General features: G+C 39.0%; 1 protein-coding gene across 3 annotated transcripts in view; it reads left to right on the plus strand.

Annotated features, from left to right (window-relative positions):
• The window catches only part of PRSS38 (serine protease 38), a 34,232-nt gene extending 11,713 nt beyond the window's left edge, over positions 1-22,519 (plus strand). For 2 of the 3 annotated variants that reach the window (XM_003354166.6, XM_085012098.1), the window contains exons 4-5: positions 20,604-20,746; positions 21,175-22,519. In XM_003354166.6, the coding sequence (XP_003354214.3) occupies positions 20,604-20,746; positions 21,175-21,429 (398 nt within the window). In that variant the 3' untranslated portion in view covers positions 21,430-22,519. The remainder of the gene's footprint in view (positions 1-20,603; positions 20,747-21,174) is intronic. The other variant, XM_085012097.1, reaches the window with a different exon arrangement.
• The last annotated feature ends 295 nt before the right edge of the window (positions 22,520-22,814 follow it).

Genomic DNA, 22,814 nt, shown 5'->3' on the forward strand with positions numbered 1-22,814 from the left:
ACTCCCCATAAATTTCTGGCAGACACTGTTCACCACACCCAGAACTATAATCTCAGACAAAAACTGTTTAGATCTTCCTCACTCATTTCCTACAAATTTAGATAGTTTAACTGACTGTACAAAGTGTTACCTTTTAGTTGTCTTCTCCAAATCAAGTTCTTGCCCTTTGGCAGAAAAACTGATTTTTTTTCCTAGCTAGCCCCACCAAGATAAAACTACCACATTGACATAACAGATGTGGAGGGGTGTCAAGGGCAGTGAAGCCCCGGGAAAATAAGTCATATTTTTGACATTATTACCTAAAGTTCCACCAGTTTTTCATGAATAAACACCTCTCACATTTCCTTTGAGTTTTGATTGGAGCCCTGAAATTTTAAAAAATAATTTTGTACAGTTTATACTTGTTTATTGGAGAAAGAGTTTGCTGACTTCTTCACTCTATGCTAGCCAGAAATCCCATATGTAGACTTATTTCTAAAAAATTATTTTATACCATCTGATGCTTTCTTTTAAATATTTTTCATACTTTTCTCCTTTTGCAATACATTGATTTTCTATATTACTTTTTACTGTATACTGTTCTGTAAGTTAAATATCCAATTTTTAATCTTCTTGTGACTCTTCTTAAATTTTTTTTGTCTTTTGAGGGCTGCACCTGCAGCATATGGAGGTTCCCAGGCTAGGGGTTTAATTGGAGCTACAGCTGCCAGCCTACACCACAGCCATAGCAATACCAGATCCGAGCCTCATCTGCAACCTACACCACAACTCATGGCAACGCTGGATCCTTACCCACTGAGCAAGACCAGGGATCAAACCTGCAATCTCATGGTTCCTAATCAGATTCGTTTCTGCTGTGCCACAATGGGAACTCCTCTTCTTAAATTTTTAACATGCATACCTGAACATACTCATTTCTCAGAGGAAAAAAGACCCCATTTTATATATTTATAAACATACATGGAGATATTTTATTTCCTGTTACTTCTATTTTTGTATGTTTATATATTTATAAAAATATGTTTATTTCATATGTTACTTCTACTTTATGTTACTTTCATTCCACTGTTTCTATTACAACTTTTTTTTTTTGCAAGCTAGGTCTTTATTAAAGGAAAGCAGATAGCTCCCAGGGTTGCTGGGAGGCGGGATAAGAGCTCCTTTTCTCTATTGTCCTATAGGGGTTTTTAATTCCTTTAAGATGGGGGATACCAATGTGGGGTCCAGAAAGATGTGGTTGTCTCCCATTGGCCTTGTTCAATTACCTATATCAACCCTTGTCCAATAGGGTCTCAGGGGTGGAAATGTCCCAGGAGTCTCATAGTTTCTTTGACCTTTTCCTCCCATAAACTGAGTCATAGGGGATTAGGGATTAATGTCCATCTGGGCACAGGTACACTCTCTATAGTAAACAAGGCCTGTGGGGATGTTACTCCATGGAGCCCTTAAGCCACAAATGTTAATCAATGGCCATATCAAAGAATGCATCAAAGCCCATGCCCCTACACTGACTACCTGAATTAAATATTCTGGCTCAATCCCCCTTCTAGAGTTGGCGACTCTAACTGTGGGGGGGCGGGCAGTGACCATTCTGACTGCCTCCTGCTGAATAGGGGTGTTGTTAGGGGAGAGCAGTTAAGTCTCCACTCATGGGATGGTCAAGTGGGCTTCAAAAAACTGCATTGGGTACCCTTTCCATCACCATTTGAGGGTTGATGGCTTCTCATCGGGATGTAATAAAATGAGAAATACAATTAATTATACAGGTTTTGAATAAAACGATTAAGACCACAATGATGGCTATGGTGAGGAAATATTTTCTCCAGGAGGAGGAGGTCAACCAGTTCCAGAGGACAGTTCCAAAAGCTGGAGCTGGATCAGACATCTTATGAATCTGCTGCTGGAGATCTTTAGTTTCTGTTTAGTAACTGATGTCTTAGTGTCTCATTTGACATCTGTTAAACCTTATGAGCACAAATGTATTGGATCAGATCCTGGATGAGCCCCTAAAAGTGATGTTACCAGAAAGATGATACCAGAATCTGGGTTCGTGTTCAAGGCAGCCAAAGAATGAACTCTGCAAACACACAGGCAGCAAGCAAGCAGTCTTTATTGAAGGAAAGCAGATAGCTCCCAGGGTTGTTGGGAGGGGGGAGAAGAGCCCCTCAACTTTTTAATCATTCAAGTTTACTAACTTTACTCTTGTTTTATATAGGATATGCTTTTTTGGCTATATTCATATGTGAATCTAATTTCTTTATTCCTGCATTATACTTCTTTCAATTAGTTTATTTTCCTTATTGCCAAAGAATTTGCTACAACTCTTAAACATGAATCAACCATTAAACAGTGGATCAAAGGAGAAATCACAGATTAATTTAGAAATATTTTGAGATGAATAAAAACAAAAACACATTACCAAAACTTATGGAATGCAGTGAAATCAATGCTTAGATGGGAAATTTATAGCTATAAAAGAAGGAAGACCTCAAATCAATACATTTACTTTATGATTTAAGGAATTATAAGAACAAACTAAACCCAAAGCTAGCAAGAAGAAGGAAATACTGAAGATTAGAGCATAAAAATGAAATAGAGAATAGAGAAGATTAGAGTGAATGAAACACAAGTTAGTTATTTGAAAAGATAAACAAAGTTAGAAAAACTTAACTAGACTGACTATAAAAAGAAAGAAAGAAAAAAATACAAATAGATAAGACCAGAAATGAAACAGGGAACACAATGACTGACCTTACAGAAATAAAAAGGATTGTAAGATAATGAATAAATATCAATAAATTCTGTATCAACAAATTAGATAATTAGATAACATATAAAATGAAAAAATTACTATAAACACTCAAATTACCAAAACTTAATCAGGGAAAATTAAAATAGATTTATAGAAAATACTTAGGTTAAATTCAAAGATTTAATCAGTATTCAAAAAGCTTTTAACAAAAATAAGTCCAGGACCAGATCTCTTCACTGGTGAATACTACTGAACATTTAAAGAAGAATTAACACCTTTTCAAATTCTCCAAAAAATAGAAGAGGAGGGAGCACATTATAATTCATTTTAAGGGGTCAACATTACACAAATACCAAAGCCAGACAAGTCACAAGAAAAAAAAATCACAGACCACTATCCTTCATGAATAAATATACAAAAATCATCAACAAAATACTAACAAACTGAACCCAAAAGTACATTAAAAAGATTATACACTGCAACAAAGTGAGATTTATGCCAGAAATACAAAGGGGGGGGGGTAGACACACTAAAATTGATCAATGTAATATAACACATTAAAGAAATGAAGGAAAAAACCTGTGTGATAATCTTAAATGGTGCATAAAAAGTATTTGACAGGATCTAACATCCCTTCATAATTTAAAGAAACACTCAGAAAACTATGAATAGAAAGGTATTTCTTCAAAATGATTAAGGGCATTTATGAACAACTCACAGTTAACATTTTACTCAATGAAGAAAAGCTGAGAACTTACCCCTGGGTCAGGAAAAAGATAGGTGCCTATTTTCACCACTGTTATTCTATATTGTACCAGGCTATAGACACATACATTAGGCAAGAAAAAGAAATTAAATGCATTCAAATTGGAAATGAGGTAAAATAACCTCTCTTCATAGTTGACATGATCCTATATAAAGAAAATCTGAATGAATCCTCAAAAAAAACCCAAAAACCTACTACAGACAATAAACAAATTCAAAAGTTTTTGAGGGCACAAGATCAACACACACAAAAATCAATTGTGTTCCTATACACTTTAATGAACAATTGAAAAAGGAAATTAAGAAGATAATTTTCATATCATCCAAAATGAAAATTATCTATAAATAAATTTATCCAAGGAGGTGAAAGACTTGTATACCAAAAGCTATAAAACATTGCTGAACGAAATTTTAAAAGACCTAAGCAAATATAAAGCAGTTCATGATTCTGGATTAGAAAACTTAATATTGTTAAAATATCAGCACTCCCCAAAGTGATCTACATATGCAATGCATTCTCTATCAAAAGTCAATATTTTGCAGAAATGGAAAAACTGGTCCTCAAAATCAAATGAAATTCAGAGTTCCCATCATGGCTCAGTGTTTAATGAACCCAACAAGTACCCATGAGGATGTAGGTTCAATCCCTGGCCTTGCTCATTGGTTTGAGGATCTGGCATTGCCATGAGCTGTTGTGTAGGTTGTAGATGCAGCTCAGATCCTGCATTTTTGTGGCTGTGGCACAGGCTGGCAGCTACAGCTTCAATTTGACCCCTAGCCTGGGAACCTCCTTATGCCATGGGTGTGGCACAAAAAAAAAAAAGGCAAAAATCAAATGAAATTGGAAGGAACACTAAACAATCAAAACAGCCTCAGAAAAGATGATCAAAATTGGAAAATTCAGGAGTTCCTTTAGGGGCATAGCAGAAATAAATTCAACTAGTATCCATGAAGATGCAGGTTTGATACCTGGCCTCACTCATCTGGAATTGCCATGAGCTGTGGTGTGGGACACAGATGTAGCTCAGCTCTGGCATTGGTAAGGCTGTGGTGTAGGCCAGCAGCTATAGCTTGGACTCAACCCCTAGCCTGGGAACTTCCATGTGTGGTGGGTGTGGCCCTAAAAAAAGGCAAAAAAAAAAAATGGAAAATTCACCCTTCTTGATTTCAAAATTTACTACAAAGCTATAATAATCAAAACAATATGGTACTAGCTGAAGGAATAGTCAGTGGAATAGAATTGAAAGTCCAGAAATAAATGCATTCATCTATAGCCAATTGATTTTTTCAAGTTTTATTGAAGTATAGTTGATTTACAATGTTGTGATCATTTCTGATGTACAGCAAAATGATTAACTTATGCACATAAACACATCCATTCTCTTTCATATTCTTTTCCCATATAGGTTATCACAGAATATTGGGTAGAGTTCCCTGCCCTATACAGAATGTCCCCATTGACTGTTCCATATAAAATAGTATGTGTATCCCAATCCCAAATCCCCAATTCATCCCCCCCACATTGTCCCATTTGGTAGACATAAGATTATTTTCAAAGTCTGTGAATATTCTGTTTTGATTTTTGACAGTGGTACTACTCCACTCAATGGAGAAGGAATAGTTTGTTCAACCAATAGTGGCAGGTTAACTGGATGTCCACATGCAAAAGAATGTAGTTGGACACTTACCTCACACCATACACAAAATTTTAAATGGGTGAACAACCTAACTTTAGGAATTAAAACCATAAACATCTTAGATGAAAACATAGGAGTAAATCTTCATGATCTTGGGCTTGGCAGTGGATTCTTTGATGTAACTTTAAGTTTTTGAAGTCATGTAGTGTGGATTCTTTTTTTCTCCTTTCTCATACTACTGCTTTTGAGATTCATCAGTAGTTCATGTTGTTTCTCTATCATTCTGTCTTCATTATATGAACATAGGAAAATTTCTTTTATACATGTTCCTTTAATTTTCTTGTTAGGGTCAATATTAATTAATTAATTTATTTATTTATTTATTTTGTTTCCCCAATACATTATTTTTTTTCTACTGTATAGCATGGTGACCCAGTTACACATACATGTATACATTCCTTTTTCTCACATACATGTTCCTTTAGATATGACCTCTGGGTTGTCCCCAGTTTTTAAGTCTTATAAGTAAATATACAACAAATATTGTACAAGACTTTTTGTGAACATATGTCCTTGTTAATCTTGAGGATATACTTGGTAGTAGAATATGTTAGCTATAGGGTGGGGTATATTTAACTTTATTAGAAATTGCCAAACAGCTTTCCAAACTGGTCATGCCATTTTATAGTTCCATAGCCAATGTATGAGAATGTTAGTTGCTCTACATCCTTGCCAACACTTGACATTATCAGTCTTTTTCACCTTAGCTACACTGATCATTATGTAGTGATACCTTCTTGAGGTTTAATAAAAGTAGAAGTTTTATAATTTATAGAAGTTTTTTATATATTCTAAATATGTGTACTTTGATAAATATGCTAATAGTCTCTGCTAGACTGTGGCTTGTTTTCTAAAATTCTTAATATTGTCTTCTGATTGGAAAAGTTTTAAAATTTAGCCCAAATCCAATTTATCACTTTTTTCTTTATTTGCTTACTATAAGCTTATGAATAATTTTCTGCATTTATCCTAGAAGCATTATGAATTTAATTTTTACATTTAGTTATAAAATCCAACAAAAAAAATTTTTTGCATATAATATGAAGGGAAAAAACAAGGTTCACATTTTTCTGTATTGATATTCACTTGCTCTAGCACCATTTGTCAGGAATATCTCCTTTTCCTACTGATATGTACTGGCATCTTTCTCAAACATCATGTGACCATACATGTGTAGGTCTACTTCCAGTCTTACTATTCTGCCACTTAGATCTCACCAAATACAACAGTGTTGTATTTACCATAGCTTTATGATGGATTCGGTCCTACACATCATCCATGGCTGTTTCTCTTTTTCAAGATCATCATGGGCATTCTAGGTCTTTTGCACTTCCATATGAATTTTAGAATTAGCACCCCAATATACAGTAAACCCAAGATTTTGGATGACTCATCATTTTCCATGGCTCTTGGCACTGTGAGACAACTTTCTCCTTGGATACTTCATAAAATTGCCTTAAAAAAATACCACATTGAATAACTTTCCCAGCCTCTACTGGGGACCCAGAGCCCTTTTGAGATATTGAACATAATGCTACCTTTTTGTCTAGACTGGCAACATTTTTATAATTACAGATCTTGAGCTGTGTGGCACTGCTGGTTGTGGCTGAGCTTGTCTGTGTGTCTGATGGCTGTCTCTCTATGTACTGGCCTGTGACAGAATGAGCTGAAGTGCTGGAATCTGATCCATGCATCTCTCATTGTCCAGAATCCCGACTAGGGAATGTCCAAAGGCAGTGGTGGAGAAACACAACACTTTTTGAAGCCTCTGCTTACAAGAAGTCTGTTTAAATTCCATTGGCAAAACATACCATGGGGTAAAATTCAGATTCAGGAATTGAGAAAATACATAACACCTCTCAAAGGGAGTGACTGCAAAGACACATGGCAAAGGGAATATATGTAGAAAAGTATGGAGAACTGGATTCATTAATGCAATTCATTTAAATTTGTAGTTTACTGCTTAACAGATAAACACTAACATAGTGTTATCCCGCTTCAATTCTTTATGCTATTGTTCTATATTTTACTTCCTTTTTTAATTACTCAATGAATTTTGTTACATTTATAGTTGTACAATGATCATCACAATCCAATTTTATAGCATTTCCATCCCAAATCCCCAGGACATTGACCCCCCCCCCAACCTGTCTCATTTGGAAAACATAAGTTTTTCAAGGTCTACATGTCAGTATCTGCTCTGTAAAGAAGTTCATTTTGTCCTTTTTTTAGATTCCACATATAAGTCATAGCATATGATGTTGATTCTATATTTTACTTCTGCACAGTATACTGGTATTATTGTTGCTTAAAACCTTCAGTAATCCTCCAAAATACTTTTCAATAGTCTCATTTTTAACATCATCTAGGAAATTATTGATCCAGTGATCAAATACTGTTTACTCAGAAACCAAGACCACTCACCTTCCAGCAACATTTCTCATCCCCTAATATTATCTTACACATGTAGTGCACCCCAAACTCTGAGGTTGAGTGGGGTGGATGGAATGTACAACCATGATCTGTCTAGGCCCAGATCATATCTATTCTCCAAGGTATTCTTTTTCTAGGATACCTTACCCAAATTCATCCCAGCCCTCTCTCCCTTCTCAGACATACAGTGTCATTTCATATGTCAGGTATCTCTCTGTCTTGCTTTCTTTGGACCTCAGGGACAGACAATGGGAGTCATCCTAATTCTTGGTTCGAAAAACATTCATTCATTCATACATGGTCTTATTTATGTTTGTTTCTAATAATATAATGCATACTCATGTACACATCTCTAAAATAGGGAAATTGGAACATTGAAAGTATCGGCTTCATTGTCATTGTATCTACTTGTGTCTGTGGAACATTGTATCTACTTCATGGTCCTGCCCCATCCTGACCCTCTTGGTCTTCTCATTTGAGTGAACTTAGCAAAAATCTTTTCTTCTTTTTTAACTGGGTTAAAATATACTAAACATAAAGTTTATCATCTTATTCATTTTTAAGTGTACACTTCATTAGTTTAAATAATTTACATTGTTGTGCAATCATCACATGCCATCCATCCCCAGGATTCTTTTCATCGTGTAAATCTGAAACTCTATACTTATTAAACAGTAACTTCCCTTTCCTCCTTCTAGCCCCTGGAAACCATCATTACACTTTATGTCTCTATGAGTTTGACTACCTAGTACCTCATATAAGTGGAATCATTCAGTATTGTCCTTTTGCTACTGGCTTATTTCACCTAGCATGATGTCCTCAATGTTTATCCTTGTTGTAGTGAATTGCAGAATTTCCTCCCTTTTCTCCTATTTAGTTTCTTTTTTAACCATTTTTTGTATTGCAATATAGTTGATTTACAATGTATATATGTATGTGTACACATATTCTATTTCAGTTTCTTTTCCATTATAGATTATTACAAGATATTGAATATAGTTCCTGTGCTATTAAGCAGAGCTTTTTTGGTTATCTGTTTTATATATAGTAGTGTATTTGTTAATCCCAAACTCCTAATTTATGCGTCCCCCACTTTTCTCTTTGGTAACCTTAAGTTCATTTTCTATGTCTATGAATCTATTTCTGTTTTGTAATTAAGAGAATTTCTATTATTTTTTAATATTTCACCTATAAGTTATATCATATGAAATTTGTCTCTGACTTACTTCACTCAATGTGATTTTTAGGTCCATCCATATTGCTGCAAATGGCATTATTTTTTCTTTTTTAATGGCTGAGTAATATACCATTTTATATTATATACAATATATTATTTATTTTATATATATATATATATCTCACATTTTCTTTGTCCACTCATCTGTCAATGGACATTTACATTGCTTCCATGTCTTGGCTATTGTAAATAGTTCTTCTATGAATATTGGGGTGCATGTATTTTTTCAAATTAAGAGTTTTATCCAGATATATGCTTACAAGTGGGATTGCAAGATCATGTGTTTAACTCCATTTTTAATTTTTAAGGAACCTCCATACTGTTCCCCATAGTAGCTACACAAGTTTGCATTCCCACCAAAGTGTAGGAGGGTTCTTTTTTCTCCATACCCTCTCCACCATTTATAATAGTAGACTTTTTAATGATGGCCATTCTGCCTGGTGTGAGGTGATATATCATTGTAGTTTTTTTTATTTATGTAATAATTAGTGATGGTGAGTATCTTTTCATGTGCTTGTTGGCCAACTGTATTTCTTCTTTGGAGAAATGTCAACTTAAGTCTATTAAATTTCCCTCCTTTTGAAGGCTGAATAATGTTCCTTGATATGCATATACCCCATTTTGGTAATCCGTATACCAGGCAATGGACACTTGGTTGCTTCCATGTTTTAGTTATTGGGAATAATGCTAGTATGAGCTAAATGGTATACAAATATCTCTTTAAGGCCCAGTTTTCAATTCTTTTGGGTATATGCCCAGAAATGGAATTGCTGAGTCAAATGGTAATTCTATTTTTTATTTTTTGAGCAACCTCCATACTGTATTCTATTGTTATACAATTTTACATTTGCACCAACAGTTCACAAGGGTCCAATTTCTCCATATCCTTGCCAACTTGTGATTTTCTGTTTTGATAGCCACCCTAATGAATGTGAGGTGGTATCCCATTTCAGTTTTCAGTTGCTTGTTGAGCATGTTTTCATGCATTTATTGACCATTCATTTGTTTCCTTTGGAGAAATGTCTATTTGAGTCCTTTGTCCATTTTTTAAATTGTTTTGTTGTTGTGATTGTTGAGTTTTAGGAGTTCTCCATATATTATTCAATAATAACTTATACAATTTGCAAATATTTATTTCTTGCCTGTGGGTTCCCTTTTTAATCTGTGGATAGTGTCTTTTCATATACAAAATTTTAAAATCTTCATGAAGTCCAATTTGTCTATTTTTTTGTTTGTTACCTGTGTCTTTGGTGTACTATTCAACAAATAATTACCAAATCCAAAGTCATGAAGCTTTCATCCTATCAATATTTTAAAGTATATTGAGATTTAGTGCATGGCCTAAAATTACGACCTATTCTGGAAAATGCCTCATGTACACTTGAGAAAAATGTTTACTCTGCTATTGCATAGAATGTTCTGTAAACATCTATTATATCTAGTTGGTTTAACGTGTTGTTTGAGGCCTTGGTTTCCTTGTTTATCTGCTGTCTGATTATTCTATCCATTATTGTGAGAGAGGTTAGAAGTCCCCAGTTATAGAGAACTTTCTGTTTCTGCATGGAATTCTGTCAGTTTGTGCTTCAAATATTTTGATGGCATGTCATGAGGTATGCAAATGTTTATAATTGTTGTATCTTCTTGTTGTATTGAATTTTTTGTTATTATATAATATCCCTTATCTCTCAGAAACTTTTTTGATTTAAAGTCTGTTTTTTCTAATATTAGTATACCTCTTTCTGCTCTCTCTTTGTTACTAGTTGCATGAACTATCTTTTCCCATCATTTCACTTTCTACCTGTTTGTGTCTTTGGATTTCAGGTGAGTTGTGTAGATATCACACAATTAGATCACGTGTTTTATCCATTCTTAAAATCTGTCTTTTAATTGGATAATTTCAATTCATTTACATTTAAAGAAATTATTGATAAAGAAGGACTTCTGACAATGTGCTTTTAGTTTTATTGTGCCCCACAGTTCCTTTTTTCTCATTCCCTTCCTGCCTGCCTTTTTTGAACTTACTTGATTTTTCATACTAAAATGTTTAAATTTCATATCTCTCCTTTTGTGTATATTCTATAGCTAGTTTCTTTGTGTTATCATGGGAATTACATTTGACATTCTAAATTTATAGCATTCCAATTTGAATTTAAAACAGCTTAATTTTATTTTTGAAGATGTGTAGGTGAAATTTATTTCATATTAATAATTTTTTATTACTCAATGAATTTAACACATCTGTAGTTGTATAATGATCATCACAATCCAGTTTTATAGGATTTCCATCCCACACCCCCAGCTCATCCCCCCAAACCCTCCAAACTGTCTCCTCTGGAGACCATAAGTTTTTCAATGTCTGTGAGTCAGCATCTGTTCTGCAAAGAAGTTCAGTCTGTCCTTTTTTCAGATTCCACATGTCAGTGAAAGCATTTGATGTTGGCGACTCATTGTATGTCTGACTTCACTCAGCATGATAACTTCTAGGTCCATCCATGTTGCTAAAAATGCCGGTATTTCGTTCCTCTTAATGGCTGAGTCATATTCCATTGTGTATATGTACCACATCTTCTTGATCCACTCCTCTGTCGATGGACATTTAGGTTGTTTCCATGTCTTGGCTATTGCAAATAGTGCTGCCATGAACATTGGCGTACATGTGTCTTTGCGAGTCGTGGTTCTCCCTGGATAGATGCCCAGGAGTGGGATGGCTGGATCAAATGGTAGTTCTATGTTTAGTTTTCTGAGGACTCTCCAGACTGTTTTCCACAGTGGTTGCACCAATTTACAATCCCACCACCAGTGTACTAGGATTCCTTTTTCTCCACACCCTCTCCAGCACTTGTTGTTTGTAGACTTTTGGATGCTGGCCATTCAGGCTGGTGTAAGGTGGTACCTCACAGTGGTTTTGGTTGGCATTTCTCTAATGATGAGTGATGTTGAACATCTTTTCATGTGTTTCTCGGCCATCCATATGTCTTCTTTGGAGAACTGTCTGTTTAGATCTTTGGCCCATTTTTTGATGGGGTTGTTGGTTTTTTTTGTTATGGAGCTGCAGAAGTTGTTTGTAAATTTTGGAGATTAATCCCTTGTCAGTCGATTCATTTGCAAAGATTTTCTCCCATTCTGTGGGTTGTCTTTTCATTTTGCTTACGGTTTTTTGCTGATTTGGTTTTCTGTCTGCTGACCTGATTGGCTGATTTCCATTTTTCTATCTTCCATATCACTGATTCGTTCTTCTGCATTATTCATTCTGGTTTTTATTGCCCTTAGTTCAGTTTGTATCTCTGCAAATGAATTCTAGTTTTTCTTGGCTCCTCCTTCTATTTTCTAGTTCCTTTCTGAGGGTGTCTGCATTACTGTTCATGTCTTCTCTTAATTCCTCCAGGATTTTCACTGTTTCTCTTTTGAACTCCAGGTCTGTCAGACTGCAGAGATCTGTTTCATTGTTGACTGCTTTAGGTGAGTTCTCCTGTTGGTTTGACTGGGGGTGGTTTCTCAGCTTCTTCATCTTGCTTGTTGTTTTCTTTCTCCTGAGGGAGTTGTACTCTCCGTGGCCAGGCAGTGTTTGCCTTGTCACTGCCGTGGAATGTTTCCTGTGGGCTGGCATTGTTGATCAGTCTTTTTTGAGGCAGTGTGACTTTTCTGGAGTGTTGATGGGGCTAACAGTGTTTCTTTGAAGCAAAGGAGGACTTCCTGAGGGCAGACAGAACTGGGAGATCCACACCACGATGGGAGTAGATTTCACTCGGCTGGGCAGAGCTTGCTCTGGTGTTTTTGGGCTGTGGGGCTTTTGCAGGGGGCTGGTGGTGCTGGGCAGCTGTTCCTCAGGAGTGCAGCACTCCCCAAGGGTGGGAGCAGCTATCTGGGCCACTGAGAACCCAAGAGGCTCTTCCCCAGGGCAGCCTGACTCAGAAAGACTGTCTGAGAATGTAGGCAGATCTTTTCACAGCCTGGCCAAGCTTTTTCTAGCTTTTCTGGGCTGCAGGGGCTCTTTCAGGGGACTGGCGGTGCTGGGCAGCTGTTCTGCAGGAGTGCAGCACCCCCGAGGCCTTGAGCAGCTAGCTGGGCCACTGTGAACCCAAGAGGATCTTCCCCAGGGCAGCCTGACTTGGAAGGACTTTCCAAGAATTAGGCAGATCTTTTCACAGCCCGGCCAAGCTTGTTCTAGCTTTTCTGGGCTGCAGGCCTTTTCCCGGGGACTGGTGGTGTTTGGTCCTGCTCCATGGGGGTGTAATCCCTCCAAAGGTCAAGCAGACAGGGCAGGGACAGCCCCTGCAGTGGCAGGCTTCTGGTAATTGTTGAGGCCAGCCCTCCCAGGTGGCAGGCAGCCCCAGGTCCAGCGTGTGCATAAGGGGTGGCAGGGACGGGGGAGTGATGCACTGGGAAGCACAGCTTTCTGCTAGCTAGCAGGCCAGTAAGCTCGCTGTGGAGTATTCTGTGGGGGCCCACCCCTTCTTCTCTCCCCTCCCCAACACTGGCACAGACCCGGATCTTCTCCTAGGTTCCCTATGATGTGGCTTTCCACTTCCCCGCCCCTAGAGTGTTGCTCCCTCCCCCTGCAATGCTCTGCTTTCTAGTCTTCCAGGCAGTCTCTGCCCCATCAAACTTGACAGACTGGTTTCTAGACCTCCCAAGCAGTCTCCACTCCACCCTGCACTCCCTGCCCTTTCCTGGGGACTAACCTCTAGAGCCGAGGTCTCAGTGCCCCGCTCCCACCCAGGCGTCTTATTTTTTGGTGACTCTGCCCATAGTTCAGATGATCTGTGTGGTTCTCGATCTGCTTTTCAGAACTCCAACTTACTGCTATACTCTTCTCTGCATCTGGAGATTCCTCCGGTTTGGTTGATCTTTCCCTCGAGCAGGTGACTTTCCAGGATGCGGGATCCCTTTCTCCTCTGCAGTTCCCTTTCAGGATTGTCCATCCAGCTCGGATTCCCCTTCTCTCACTCTCCTCTTTTCTCTTGTTTTACCTAGTAATGTCACAAAATTCTTGCCCTTATTGGAGCTTAGGTTCTTCTGCCAGCAATTGGTTGCTGTTCTGTGTGAGTCATTTATCCTGGAGATGTGTTTTCTTTGCTGTGTTTGTGGGAGAGGGCGAGCGTGTCCCCTACTCTTCCGCCATCTTGCCTCCTCCTGTTGGAAGTTTTTTAATCACAGTTTCAATTTCAGTTCTTGTGATTGGTCAGTTCATCTTTTCTATTTTATCTTGGTTTAGTCTTGGCAGGTTGTACCTTTTTAAGGATTTGTCCATTTCTTCTAGGTTTTCCATTTTATTGTCATATAGTTGCATATAGTAGTCTCTTATGATCCTTTGTACTCCTGTGGTGTCCATTGAGACGTCTCCTTTTTCATTTCTAATTTTATTGATTTGAGTCCTCTCTCTTTTTTTCTTGATAAGTCTGGCTAAGGGTTTATCAATTTTGTTGATCTTTTCAAAGAACCAGCTTTTTGTTTCATTGATCTTTCCTATGGTTTTCTTCATTTCTATTCCATTGATTTCTGCTCTGATCTTTATGATTTCCTTCCTTCTAGTAACTTTAGATCTTGTCTGTTCCTCTCTCTTGAGCTGCTTTAGATGTAAAGTTAGCTTGTTTATTTGAGCTTTTTCTTGTTTCCTGAGGCGGGCTTGTATTGGTCTAAATTTTCCTTTTAGAATGGCTTTTGCTGAATCCCATAGGTTTTGGAGTGTTTTATCTTTGTTGTCATTTGCTTCTAGGTATTTTTTAATTTCCTCTTGGATTTCTTCAATGATCCATTGGTTGTTTAGTAGCATGTTATTTAGTCTCCAAGTATTTGTGTTTTTTGCAGGTTTTTTTCTTGTTGTTAATTTCCAGTCATACAGCATTGTGGTCGGAAAAGATGCTTGATATGATTTCAATTTTCTTAAAGTTACCGAGGTTGGATGTGTAGCCCAGGATGTGATCCATCTTAGAGAATGTTCTGTGTGCGCTTGAGAAGAATGTGTATTCTGTTGCTTTTGGATGGAATGTCCTATAAATATTAAGCCCATCTGGTCCATTGCTTCATTCAGGGCCTGTGTTTCCTTATTGATTTTCTGTCTGATTGATCTGTCCATTGCTGTGAGTGGGGTGTTAAAGTCCCCCACTATGATTGTGTTATTGTCAATTTGTCCTTTTAAGGTTGTTAGCAGTTGCCTTATATATTGTGGTGAACCTGTGTTGGGTGCGTAGATACTTAAAATTGTTATATCTTCTTCTGAGATTGGTCCTTTGATCATTATGTAATGACCTTTTTTGTCCCTTAAAATATTCTTCATTTTAAAGTCTATTTTGTCTGTTATGAGTATTGCTACTCCAGCTTTCTTTTGATTCCTGTTTGCATGGACTATTTTCTTCCATCCTCTCATTTTCAATTTGTATGTGTCCCTAGAAGTGAAGTGGGTCTCTTGAAGACAGCATATGTATGGATATTGCTTTCATATCCATTCAGCCAGTCTATGTCTTTTGGTGCAACAGCTTAACTTTAAACATACTAGAGCTCTGCTTCTTTACAGTTGATCCACAGCCAGTTTAGTTGTTGATGTCACAAAATTGTGCCTTATACATATTGTGCTCTCAAAACATAAACTTAAATTTTTTTTTGGTTTTTGTCTTTTCAGGGCCACACCCATGGCACATGGAGGTTCCCATGATAGGGGTCAAATCAGAGCTGTTGCCGCCAGCCTACACCACAGCCACAGCAACACCATATCCAATCCATGTCTGCAACCTACACCACAGCCCATGGCAATGCTGGATACTTAACCCACTGAACAAGGCCAGGGATTGAACCTGCATCCTCATGCATAGTAGTCAGATTCATTTCCACTGAGCCACTACAGGAATTCTGAAACTAACAATTCTTTTAATTGCATCAATATTTTTAATCTCGGAGAAAACAGAAAGGTGCAGTTACAAAATATTGTTACAATAACACTGACTCATAACTGGCAATATATTTATATCCTTATTGAGATGTTCATTTTTTTTCATGTCTTGAAGTTGCTATTTTCCTTTCTTTTCACCTACAGTACTCCCCTGAGTATTTTTTGCAGGGCAAGTGTAGTGGTCATAAATCCTCTCAGCCCTTGTTCATCTAGGAATAGGCTGATTTTCCCCTCCTTTTGCAGAGACAGTTTTTCCAGATTAGAATTCTCAGTTGAGAGTTTTTCTCTTTTAGCCTTTGCTTTTATCTGCCCACTGTCTTCTGGTCTCAAACATTTCTGATGAGATATATACTGATAATCTTATTGAGAATCCCTTGTATGTGATAATTCTCTTATCTTTTATTGCTTTTGGGATTTGCTCTTTGGCTTTGGCTTTTGAAACTTTGATTATAATGTATTTCAGTGTGAATCTTTTTTGACTTTATCTTTTCCAGAGTCTGTTAATCCTCTTGGATGTTTATATTTATGTATTTCATTAAATTTGCAAAATTTCTAGCTGTAATTTCTCTAAATACTTTCCCTTTCCATTTATCTTTCTCTTCTCCCAGAGTACCCATAATGTGTACTTTAGCTACTTGATAGTGTGTCACTCACTGGTCCCTTAGACTCTGTTTGCCTTTCTTAAACTTTTTACTTTCTGTTTCTCAACCTCCATAATTTCCATTGTGCTAGTTCAAGCTCACTGTTTATTTCTTCTGCCTGCTCCACTTGCCTTGAATCCATCCAGTGAACTTTTAATTTCAGTTATTGCATTTTTCAGCTCCAGAGTGTTTCCTTTGTTTTTGTCTGCTTTTAGATTTTTTATCTTGGTTGCAAATTCTATTTTGCTCACACATTATTTTCTTGACTTTCTCCACATCTTTTAGTTCAGCTTATCTAATATATCTGCCCTGTGTCTCTTCCAGGGACAGATTCTGTTCATTATATTTTTCCTTTGATTGAGCCATTCCCTGTTTTTCTGTATGTCTTGTGGGGCTTTTTGTTGTTGTTGTTGAACACTGGATATTTTAATTGAATATGTGGTAATTATGAAAATCAGATTGACCCCCTTACCCAGGGTTTTCTGGGTTTTAAAAAATGGTGTGTGTTATTGATTTTTGTAGTCTGCTCTCTGTGCTAAGAACCAGCCTGGGTTGTATCTTGAGATCATCTGTCTTTTATGACCTGAGCATACATTGTTACTTTCTAATTTTCTCCATATATTCAGTTCATTTTGAATGTCCTAGTCTTTAATGTCCGGGTACCAAATAGGGAAGAGTGAAAAATGAAGGCAGAAAAGTGCTGTGGCCCCATAAATTCCCTATAAGCTGCTTTAGCTGGAGCACAGGTGCTTGTGACAATATGGAGAGGTACAATAACAATGGATGCCTCCCCCCTTTGTGTGTACATTTGTGAATCAAAAGCAGCAATCTAAAATCTAAGCACAAATAAGCAATATGTAGAAGATAGAGTCTTATTTTCTCACCCTGGCTCCTACACGCTGTGTGAAGCTCTCCAGGAATATGTGTATAGCTCCCTGTCCCAGGAGTGAGGTTGGTAGCTGCTACTGTGTTAAGAGCTGAATTTGACTGCAGTTTACCTTCCCAGCCTTCAAAAGCCTCTAGGGTTCCAAAATAGTTATATCAGACAAATTATGGCAGTGTGCTTGCTGTCCTGGTAAGAGAGAGATTCCTAGCCCTTCATTTAGGCCATTTCCCAGGATCCTCCCCATAAATCTTTTATAGACAATCATAGTATATACATAGATTCCAGAGTATAAGACCCATTCTTGGCCATTATATCTCTACCCTGTAGCCAATTCTCATTCTGGAACTAATTTCATATGTTATTTGTTTGCTATTGCCCCACAGCTCTTAAGCGCTATTCTGCTTTATTTGTCACTCTTTTTCTTTTGTGTCAGTATGCATAATAGCAATTGACCTATCTTCATATTCACTGATTCTTTCCTCATTTTTATCCAGTCTGCTGATACATCTACTGAAGGAATTTTTAAAATCTCCAATAGTGTGTGTTTCTGGCATTTCTAATTGATTATTTTTTATATTTCCATATCTCTGCTTAAATTCTTCATGTTTTCATGCATGTTGTTTACTTCTTTAACATGCTTTCTTTTTTTCTTTTGTCTTTTTAGGGCCACACACATGGCATATGGAGGCTCCCAGGCTAGGGGTTGAATTGGAGCTGTAGCTCCTGGCTTATGCCACAGCCACAGAAATGTGAGAGCTTTAACCCGCTGAGTGGGGCCAAAAATCAAACCCACATCATCATGCATACTAGTCAGATTTGTTAACCACTGAGCTGTGATGGGAACTCCTTCTTTAACATATAATCATTATTTTAAAGTTCCTTTCAGGTATTTTCAATATTTCAGTCATCTCTGGATATGAATCTGTTTAATGCTTTTTTTCTTAACAATGGATATAGTGTTTTATCCCCTCCTCCTGTGTGTGTATGTGTGTGTGCATGTGTATATATGTGTGTGTATGTATATTTTCATTTTTTGTTGAATACCAGTCACTATAGAAGAATATTTAAAACTAAAGTCTCTGTACCCAAAAACATGCATTCCTCTTCTGACAAACCCCTGGTATGATGAGGCACAGCTGATTCAGGCTAGTGTGAACTTGAGCTGGGTTGTAGTTTTTGTTGTTCCTGCTGACTTCAGTGCACCAGAGGCTTCAGATCCCTCCATGGTAGGCTCTGTGTGAGGCCTGGGGTGTTTCTCTATTCCTGCTCCACCCTTAACTTCAGCATTTCTGTATACCTGTGTCAAGTTTTTGCCTGCCCTCCAGAAGAAAACTTCTGTTCTTGGCATTCATTACTAGACTGTTAACGGGAATGAGAAACCTTGAGTCCCCTGATTCAACCTCAGTCTTAGGCAGAGCTATGGGTCTGAGTTGTAAATGGATCTCTGTATGCCACTGTTCTTCCTTTGGGGTAGCTAAGCTCTACTTTGTATCTATGATAGCTCCTGAGAGGATCTAGGCCCTGCCCCCATGGAGGCAGTCCTCAGATGTTCCTGGTGTTAGCTTTGCACAGTTGGATGTAAGGCTTGTTTTTACTGTCCCTGCAGAATAATGCACCTTTGCCATGCTCTGAGGGAAGGAATATTTGATGCTCCCCCTTGATAGCCAGTAGAAGGCTTCTGCTCCATGTATAAGAAGGAAAACAAGCTGTGTTCTTGCAAGTACCTAGTAGTAGATGGTCATCTTCTGAAGACCTGCACTGAGGTGCTCTCTCTGGACCCCTGTTCTGCCCCATGTATATCTCATTAGCTGCTATTGATGACCCAAGCAAAAGACCTACCAGTGAGTACAAACCTTATCTTATCTAATTACACATCATTCTGAACTGGCACAGTATCCCACATTTGAAAAACTCATTGAAACTATAGCTGACTTTCTCTCTTCCCTTCCTTTGTGCTGTGCTAAAGGTGAAACTACTTGTGTGGAGCTCATCATTCTGACCCCCATCCACCTGATTCCATGTGGGCCTTGGCATCTATGTGAGCATGACAGGAATATTTTACCCTATCTCTGCACTTTCCACCCAATGTCTTGGGTGCTCCACAAGACTCTCCATTCTTGACTTGTTAGAACTCAGCCTCCTAGCCACATGTGAGCTCTAGGAACTTCAAAGTCTAACCTGGCCACTCTGCCCTCCTTGTGGAATTATACACTCTGAACACATGCTTCAGGGTCCAATAGCAGACTGTGGGAATGGAGGCCCTCTGGGGCTCCTTCTCTCTGGAACAACCTCCCTCTTTGCAAATTTCAGCTGCCTATGTTCCTCTTCACATCACAACTTGGAATGTGCCCCAGACAGGATGATGGGTTACTTCTAGACCTTGCCTCATCTGCTCTCTTTTCTCAGGGACCATAACCCTGGTTTACTTCATGGCTGATGAGAAACATTTGCCTTGTGTGTAGACATGTTCACTGCTAGATTGTGGCAGAGGGAAGTTCACTCCAGTTAGCCTATTGTGGGCACAGTGGAAGCTTTCGGTAAATTTTTAGTTGGCTCAGTAGTTCAAAGTGTTTCCTAACTGTGTTTTACTAGGTTGCTTCTCCAGCATTACTGTTTCTGAGTTTTTTCCTTCCTTCCATTGCTCTGCATTCCTGTTTGCAACCATCTAATTCTTCAGTGGCTCTTTTCTGATAATACCTTTCCAACACAGTCAGCAATAAGCACAAGTACTGCTGATATTCTGCTTCCCATGGTTTTCCTTTGAGCTCTAAAACTGATTCCCCACATGTAACAGGCCAACCCTTATCCAAATATGCCCCTCCTTTGATACAAATGAGTCTTCAGCCTGTGAGAACAGCTCCTTTCCAGACAAGGCAGGCCTACTGGCACACTGGTCAGGATAGTACAAGGTTCTGGAACCAATTACTATATCCATTGGCATATATAAGGACATATAGGGTGAACCCACAAAATTTGGAGGTTCCTTTCTTATACTCACTCTGTATCATCCACTCATGGTCACCTAGAGACTCAGCTTATGGAGTTGTTTGTACTTGAGCCATGTCAGTGGGAATGAAATAGGATGAATCAAGTCCTGGCTCTTACATCTCTTAGGAAGTGTCACATGAGGCTTATATTTAAACTTCATTGAACAAAGCTTGAGTGTCTAGTGCAGAAAACAGCCATTTGGAAGGCCAGTGCAGGAGAAGGAGTTCCAGCATGAGCCCACTAGGCCTTGGGGCAGGGTATACCCTGGGGAACAGTTGTGAGAAGACCTTTTACTGGGCCTCTACTCCTTTCTGACAGGTGACACTTCAGACAAGCTGCAGGAGGCACAGCTGCCTCTGATCCCATCACCCCTGTGCCAGCTACTTTATGGACACACATCATATATTCTGCCAGACATGCTCTGTGCTGGAGACCTCAGAAACATGAAGACTGTGTGTAAGGTGCAATCCACTCTGAGTGTAGGAGGCTAAGCCCAGGGATTTCAGATGTTTCATCTTCTTTAAGACAGGGGCACTTCTCCTGGGTGGGTAGGTGGGCCCAGAGAGCCACTCCTTAAGGGCTTGGAAGTACATCTCCATACAGCCATAGATTGTGTGGGAGACCATAGGCCTCATTCATACTCTGTGGACCCCAGTGCTGGCCAGAGCAGGCCAAGACTCCATGTTGCCTGGGTGCCTTGCCTGCTAACTGTTGACACAAGGCACCCACCCTCTACTTACAAGACAGTGCAGTGAACACTGTTGCCTGAAGCAGGGCCTCCCTCTGGCAAGGTTGGGCTACATGAGTGGAAGGATTCTGGCCTTGTCCCATAAGGGTGGGTATAAGACCTCAAACTCCCAGTTCATAAGAAATTCCTCTTTTTTTCCAGGGTGACTCTGGGGGCCCTCTCGTCTGTGAATTCAACCACACCTGGATTCAAGTTGGAGTAGTGAGCTGGGGACGTGGTTGCACATACCCTATGTATCCTGCAGTTTATGCCCAAGTCTCCTATTTCTCAAAATGGATTCATTATCACATAGAAAACACACCCTTACCTCATCAGCCACTCCCCACCATCTCCTCTATTCTGGGGGTCACCATCAGTGTCCTTGTTACCTCGCTGGCTGTCTCATCAATGTTGTAAGGGCCAAGGCTCCCCACCCCCAGCTTATTCATGGCTGCATGCCTCTGTCCCTACCAGCTCCAGCCTCTCAGGTCTTTGTGTACCTGAGCAAGGTGAGGGCCACCAGCTAGGCCCTTATGCAGAGTCCAGGAAGAGGCTAACAAAGGCCACACCCAGAAAGGCACAGAAGCTAGTCTCATCACAGAAGGGTGGAAGTACATGAGAGAGCAGAGCACATTGTCTGAGTGCTCTGGACACCTAATATTTGGTAAAATATTAAATATTTACCCAAAAAAGTGTCCCAGAAGTCCTATGTCCATCTTTCTATCCAGAGTGCAAGCTCCCTCATGCAGATAGTGTATTCATCACACGCCTAGTTGGGATGACAGGCAGAAGGATGAGAGAAAAAGGACAAAGCAAACTGCAGCATTTATAGAAAGGTCAGCCACACAAACACTAGTGTCTTGGATAGAGGGAGAGCCTCAAAGCCTTGGAGAAACCTGAAGCAGCTCATCTGAAGAGGGCAAAGTAGAGAGTAGTGGAATAGAGCCACACAGAATACCAATACCACTGCCCAGCACACCCAGGCCTGAGACACTTGGGTGAGGTCTGGGTGCTGAGGCTCAGGTCTCAGAAGTCAGTCCCAGGGACAGGATTAGGGTTGGCTGTGTGGAAACTGCCTGAGGAGACTAGGGTGTGGTATAAGAAGCCTAGGTAATGTGGGAGGAAGTGTGGGAGCACAAGAGAAACAATGTTCCATTGTTGGGGAGTGCAAGGGGAGGGGATATGGAACTGCCATAGGAATGTGTGGGCCCTCAGGCAGCATGGCACATTCTTCGTGGGCTGTGGGTGCTGGTACAAGCTGTCACAGCCATCTCAGAGGTAGGTGAAGCCCACCATTGCCTACCAACACCCCTACCCCAGAGATTGACACCACTGCAGAGTGCCCTGTGGGAGGGCATCTCCCACCATACCAGCCTCCTTGTGACATGTGTGGGCTGTGCACCTGTGCATGCCATCAAGGGGATAATGTCCTGCACATTCTGAGGAAAGAGAGAGAAAGCATCAAAAACAAATGCAGCCTTCATGCTAAAAAAAAAGAAAAAAAAAAGGAAAACCCACTCAAGCTACCCAGGTATGCTCCCACATATAAACAGACCTCTAAGATTATGGTAAATAATTGTTTCCCCTAAACTCACAGAATAAGGGAAATATAAGCAAAGAGAAGAGGGAGAGGAACCATTCCCATTTAAAAGAACAGGAAAATTCCTTTGAAGAAACATACAGTATAACAGACGTTGAGTTCAAAAAGAGGTAATAAAAGGAATTACTGAAGGAATTAAGAAAGGCTATCAATATAAATGCATATTGCTGTAAAAAAGGAACTAGAAACTATAAGAAGGAGC

This window comes from Sus scrofa, chromosome 2 (assembly GCF_054392235.1).
Source record: "Sus scrofa isolate SSC_HxYL_T2T_F1_AM1 chromosome 2, Sscrofa_HxYL_maternal_Yorkshire_Landrace_v2.0, whole genome shotgun sequence".
NCBI lineage: Eukaryota > Metazoa > Chordata > Mammalia > Artiodactyla > Suidae > Sus > Sus scrofa.